Genomic DNA, 6,132 nt, shown 5'->3' on the forward strand with positions numbered 1-6,132 from the left:
ACATCCTGACAAGAGACATAAGACCAGAAGAGGCACAGTACAACAACTACCTCAGAAGTATGTTCAGGACTACATCTATCTCCCTAAAAAAATCCTCCATTAACAACAACGAAATTATTAATGCCAAGCCACTGAACCTCCTCAGTTAAGGATCTTGGCGTATTAACTGGTAGTAAACTAAATCTCTTGCAATATATACAAGCAGTTAAAAATCATAGTTTTTAATAGTTTTTTTACAATTATTTTACATTGATCTCCCATTTGTTCAATTTAAGCTCAATCCAGTTGCAAAACTCCTGAGTGTAATCAGTTATATGGTGAAATAGAAAAAAAATTTTCAACTCCCCATTTTTGCAATGTCACTACTGATGCTCTTTACTTCCATTTTTATCAAAAATCTAATCAATCACAGGTCTAACACATTTAGTTTTACAGCAATATTACCTATCATTGATAGCCCTAACTGCTTTCTCAGATAAATTTGACTATTCCATCTCAACCTACCCACAACCACCAATTACTCCATATGCCTTTTCTTATATTGTCACTTACTGAATGCTAACCTTTCTTCCACCTCGATTCTTGCTTAAATTCATTTCCAGGCTGGATTGAACCGTTTTCTTTATTCTCACACATCTTTAATGCTCAAGCCCCACCTTGTCTCTCCAATAAATAATTAGAACCTTCTATTTCAACATTTTTTTAATAATCTGTTACCATTGCCAATGTTTGTATGGATGCATTTCTAATTCTGTTTTGTTGTAAATTACACAAATTGGCGGTATCACTGTATGTGGACAATTTTTCTAAATAAGTAAATCATAATAATAATTTTGCAGTGCTCAGAACTGTCTAATTTATCCTCAAAGAGTGTTATTTCCAATTAGCATTACCTTTCACATAAAAAAAGAGCTCTAAAATTTCCTTCTTGGAAAATTTCCAGTTTGCCTGATTTTCAATGTGCTTTTTTTTATCTTTCCCGTCCTTCCACCATGAAATAATTGCCTAAATTTCAGTCGACTTAATGGTTGTTGCACTACCCCAGATGATTTTGAAAAACTGCTCCTACAGGACAAAAGTTTGATTTGCTCCCAGAGTTGATTAAAGCAGCAACTGATTATTTTTCCAATGTTAACTTTTAAAATTGCTGAAAATATGCCTACAAGATTTTGTACTGATAAAAACTAATTTCAATAAATGCAATAAGTGAACGTAAGTAAAACCAGAAACTATGGAAAAAATACAATATTATTCGGCTCATCAACTCTTGAGTGGTGAGATTTTACATAAATTTCATGTTTATACGGCATTGGAGATATATTTGTACGGAGCAGGATCCAGACTATAAAAAATCAAGAAATATGCTGGAGTGTATAAATTTCAGGTTTCATTCAATATCCAAACAATTATCAAACATTAGCGTTGAATAATACATGCACAAGTGCAATGATTCCAATTAAACACAGTATTCTTAGCACATTTTTCAAAAAATTATATATTTCTGTGGAATAAGTTATATAAATAACAATTTTACAGAAAACATACTCGTTCATAACACAAGCTGCACATAGCAAACCTCACTTACCCTTATTGCACATCCCAAAAATAATATTTAGGTGAGGATAAATAAATAATAGTTACAATCTATTTATACACACTAGTTCACTGGAAGTGGCATTACAAAGAAGCCAATAATTAAAAAATACTGATATAAATTGTTCACAGACCCATGTCTAAGAAGAAGAAAGCTTGTTAAATTTTCTGAAAAATAATTATGTATCACAATACCAAAAATTGTCAATGATGTCTAAGAATCACATGTGGTGCCTTCACAGATACCAGCTTCAAGGTATCTTTAATGTTCAAAGAGAAATTCTAAACGTTGGATAACTTGTAACAACAATGCAGCCTACACAAAAACTCAACCAATCAAGATACCATGGTAGGAATTTAGCTCCCCACATTTTGCAAATACTGATGACACAATACATACAAAACATAGAACACAAGAACCCCCTCATGAAAATTTGTTTTACATAACGAAAAATCTGTCATAAGTACATAATATATTGGTTTATCCACAATCTACATCCACAGGCAGATTTAAACACCTTTTTTCATCTCTACTTTTGCAGGTTTACTTCCATTTCCACATAATTTTATCATGGATCCAAATCTACAAATTGTTAAATTGATTGAGAAAAGGTTTAATGCCTTGAAGTCATATAAAATGGTAACTACAAAATTACTGCCAATACATACGCGAATAAATTAAAATTTGAGGGACTCACTATATTGGACAATAAAAAAATTACCAATACTTGATTACCTAGATTGTGACATAAGAAGAAATTCCTTTGGAAAATGATTTTCCGGGGTCTAATGGGTGACAGCATGTGGAAGCTTCTTGCTGTATCATTTTCATACTCATTCATTGACCAAAAGAAGCATAGCTGTATTCAGTAATGGAAAACATAACACTATTATGACAATGGATCTTTTCTTGAACGATGAATTATTTATTAAACAAAATGATAAGAGGAAACTTCCAACATTAGCAAAGCCGACCAAGCCAATTCAGTTACACCTTCCACCAATAAATGCATTGTATAAACATATGATTTCTACAGCAAATAAATTCCTTGCTAGTCTCACAAAACTGGCAGTGATACATTATTCTTTGGTAAATTTCACTAGTATGTACAAAATTTCCATCACATTTACGGTTTTGGAAGAATACCAAAGGAAAATTTTTAGAACACTATTAATTTTTCCTCAGGAAAAAAACTAATATTGCAGTTACATTCGCAGCTATTTCCCAGAATATGGATCACCGGAATGAAAGGCCATAGCGAAGTGTCACCTGAGGTGTGTGAGTGGATGCCACAGCCAGCAAAAGAGGCACATCATTGGCTTCAAGGTCCAGAGACGTTGTCACACGTGCCATATTACAGAATTCAGTAGTGAGCAATAGTTGTGCCAAAGAATGGCTGCGAAGCCATATCTCTCGCAGCTTCGACTCCAAGTGAAGTAAACACTGCAAAGGTAAAACATTATTGATATTAAAAAAGTTTTAAAAACTGTACGATTGTAATATGTTAACTGTGTCCCATTGATATTTATAAAAAAGCCTTGTACACTTCCTTTGTATCCCACGCCATAACGTTGGTGCGCACAGACACACATCGGCATGAAAAGTTCAGCATTTGTGAACTTGGGTGCCTCTTTGCGATACCTGAATTATGCATTCCCACAGTCAAGAAGATATAATGGAAGTCAAATTTCTCCAACAATGATGTTCTTTCATGTGGGATTGAATGGAGAGGAGAGGAGAGATGGGGAAGAGGTCCATGCATGGCCACTGTCCACATGCTTTTAGCATAGAGGTTAACAAATACACAATGCGGAACCTTGTACAACAAGCATAATTGTTCCGTGATCTTTTATGTAAGGCAAAACACTTATTTTGTGAAACAATATTTTGCATAGGAATTAAAGCAAAATACGATAATGCATTCCATGTCAAAAAAATTATGTAGAATGCTTATTGAAGGAAAATTACATGTCTTGTTTAAGATCGCGGATCCTGTTCACATTTTCTTCTATCATGGAACTAAGCAATAAGGAATGAATGATTTGTAAAAAGAAAAAAGAATTAAAATAATTTGTGTATTATTTATGATACGAAACTAATTCCTTGTTACTAGAAAGCTGTATAGAGATGTTTATTTTTGACAAAGCTTCAAAATTTTGTAAAATTACAACTCGGCAAAATAAAAAAAATCGAATCATCATCTTCCAGTAAAGACCGGTAGTCTCACAATTTAAAATATTTTTGGCAGGACACCCTCAGAATCTATGAGCTTCTTGTAGTCACTACAGAAGTTCTCTGCTGCATTCGAGTCTGAACTTGCTTTTTCATCATACCTTGTATCACTGTAGATGCCGGTTCTCTTGTGAACTTCTGGAACCATCCATGACTCCCCTTTAATACTTTTCCAATTGTTGATGATCCTCGCATCTTCTTGATGAGGATAGCAAATCACTTTTCCCTTCTCAAATATTATATGCTCGTTAATCATGCCACGTTGCAATTGCTAACCATTTATGCATATGAGAAGCAACCTTTCAACATCTAAGAGGATATGTAACCTTTCCATTGATACTCTTGTCACTCTATTTGAAGTATCTATCTCCTTAGTCTTCTTGTCTTTGTCCTTGAAGAAAATTGTTACACCAAATTGGAGAATGGTGCTAACACCAGCAACAATAAGAAGCAGGCAGAACGAGGGCTAAACAGAATCTGTGCACAGAGTAGGTGCACAATTATTTTGAGAATTCCCCTCTTCCTGACAAAGTTGCTCATTAAGCGAATCATTTTCGGACCCAATAATTTTGCCCTTCACGCAAATTACTTGCTATACAAGGAGCTCATCAATCGATGCTACACTGTATATACTTTTTGGTGATCGGAGAACCATTACCTCATTGATCATCAATACAAAATTGTTGAACATTATTCTACAATTGATATAAAACTTTGGCATTTCTAAAAGTCATCAGTGTCACCAATTTCTAACTGAAAGGTGACAGGATTAAGGTATCATAAATACAGCTTTAACAAATCATCATACTGTGCATTGAGAACAGGGTAGACCAAGAGATTCCTGGGTGAATGGTAGACTCTCACGGAGTTAGAGAAACATGGGCATCAGTGGAACAATACACATAAAGGTGAAAGACATCGAAGTACTCATTATGCTAAATACTCGCTACGCAAGTATTTCATTAAGCGAGATTCAACTGTACTTGCAATAATTCTGCTTGCTCATACATATGTAAACCGAATTTCTATTGCACATGCAATTACAACCCGCAGGGAAAAATAATGAAGGTAGGTAATCAAATAATTTTTCATGCAGACTTAATAACTTGACATCATACATGAACACATGTTGACTTACTACAACTGATTACATCTGATCTCATATCACATGTCTCTCCTATGCTTATGTCAAACTATCCATCCAGTGCGGGGAGGCAAAAGTCACAAATAATCTCTCACATTCATCATTAGCATAAACGAGATGACTGGGAGGCCTGCAAGTATATATTTACCTATTAATTCAACTGTATCAAATAGAATTGTTGCTGAAGTGTCAACACAAACTGTTACCAATATGAAAGTCTAAGTAATTTACAGCTTGAGGTCTTCTGCCATCATTCCAAATACATTGCTGTGAAATAATGCAATATGAGGTGTGTTCAAAAAGTAAGGTGACTTTTTACATTTCGCCGGCAACATAAGTTTGATTTTTTTTATACTTTTGTTTTGTTGTGTTGGTAGGCATATCCTAAAGTTTTGTTTATAGTTTCAACCATATAGCATATTTAGTTTGTTATTGACAGATACCAATGCTAGACGTACTTTGGTGTGCTCCGCGATTTTCTGCTACTAAACAAAATCGATCCAAGAATTTGCATCAAATTTTGAGTAAAAAATGGAATTAAATACTCCAAAACACTTGAAATGTTGACAGTGGCATACACTGAGTCTGCTCTGAGTAAAAAAAAAGTTTTTAAAAGTGTTACAAGTTCTTCCATGGAGGACGAGAAGATGCAATGATGAACCTCGCTCTGGACGCCCCAGCACGTCAACAGCAGATGATAATGTTGAAGCAGTGAAGCAAATTGTTTTGAAAACTCATCGAATCACTAATAAGAGAAGTTTCTGAGGATGTTAGCATATCGATTGGCTCATGCCATACAATTTTTTCGGATATTTTGGACACGAGATCAGTGAGAAGTCAGAAGTTAGTCCCGAAACAGCTTAATTTTGACCAGAAGGACCGTCACATGAGCTTTCAACCAGGAGCTGTTGAATGACGTCAATGATAAATCTGATTTGCTCAAAAGGATCATAACTGGTGACGAATCATGAATATATATGGTTATGACGTCAAAACCAAAGCCCAATCGTCCCAATGGAATAATCCAGGAGAACCAAGACCGAAAAAGCATACCAAGTTCGATCAAATGCCAAGGCTTTGCTCACTGTTTTTTTTCCCATTACCGTGGCGTAATGCATCAGGAGTTTATACTACAAGGTCCTATGGTCAATAAAGAGTATTA

At 34.8% G+C, this 6,132-nt stretch overlaps 1 protein-coding gene across 1 annotated transcript in view; it reads right to left on the reverse strand.

The window, feature by feature from the left end:
* Positions 1–1,480: 1,480 nt before the first annotated feature.
* LOC139700873 (folliculin-interacting protein 2) overlaps positions 1,481–6,132 on the reverse strand; it is a 28,065-nt gene continuing 23,413 nt past the window's right edge. The window contains exon 13 of the mRNA XM_071599307.1: positions 1,481–3,037. Within this exon, the coding sequence (XP_071455408.1) occupies positions 2,831–3,037 (207 nt within the window). The 3' untranslated portion in view covers positions 1,481–2,830. The remainder of the gene's footprint in view (positions 3,038–6,132) is intronic.

The sequence above is a fragment of the Hetaerina americana genome, unplaced genomic scaffold (assembly GCF_022747635.1).
Source record: "Hetaerina americana unplaced genomic scaffold, ioHetAmer1.1.p SCAF_11, whole genome shotgun sequence".
Classification (NCBI taxonomy): Eukaryota; Metazoa; Arthropoda; class Insecta; order Odonata; family Calopterygidae; genus Hetaerina; species Hetaerina americana.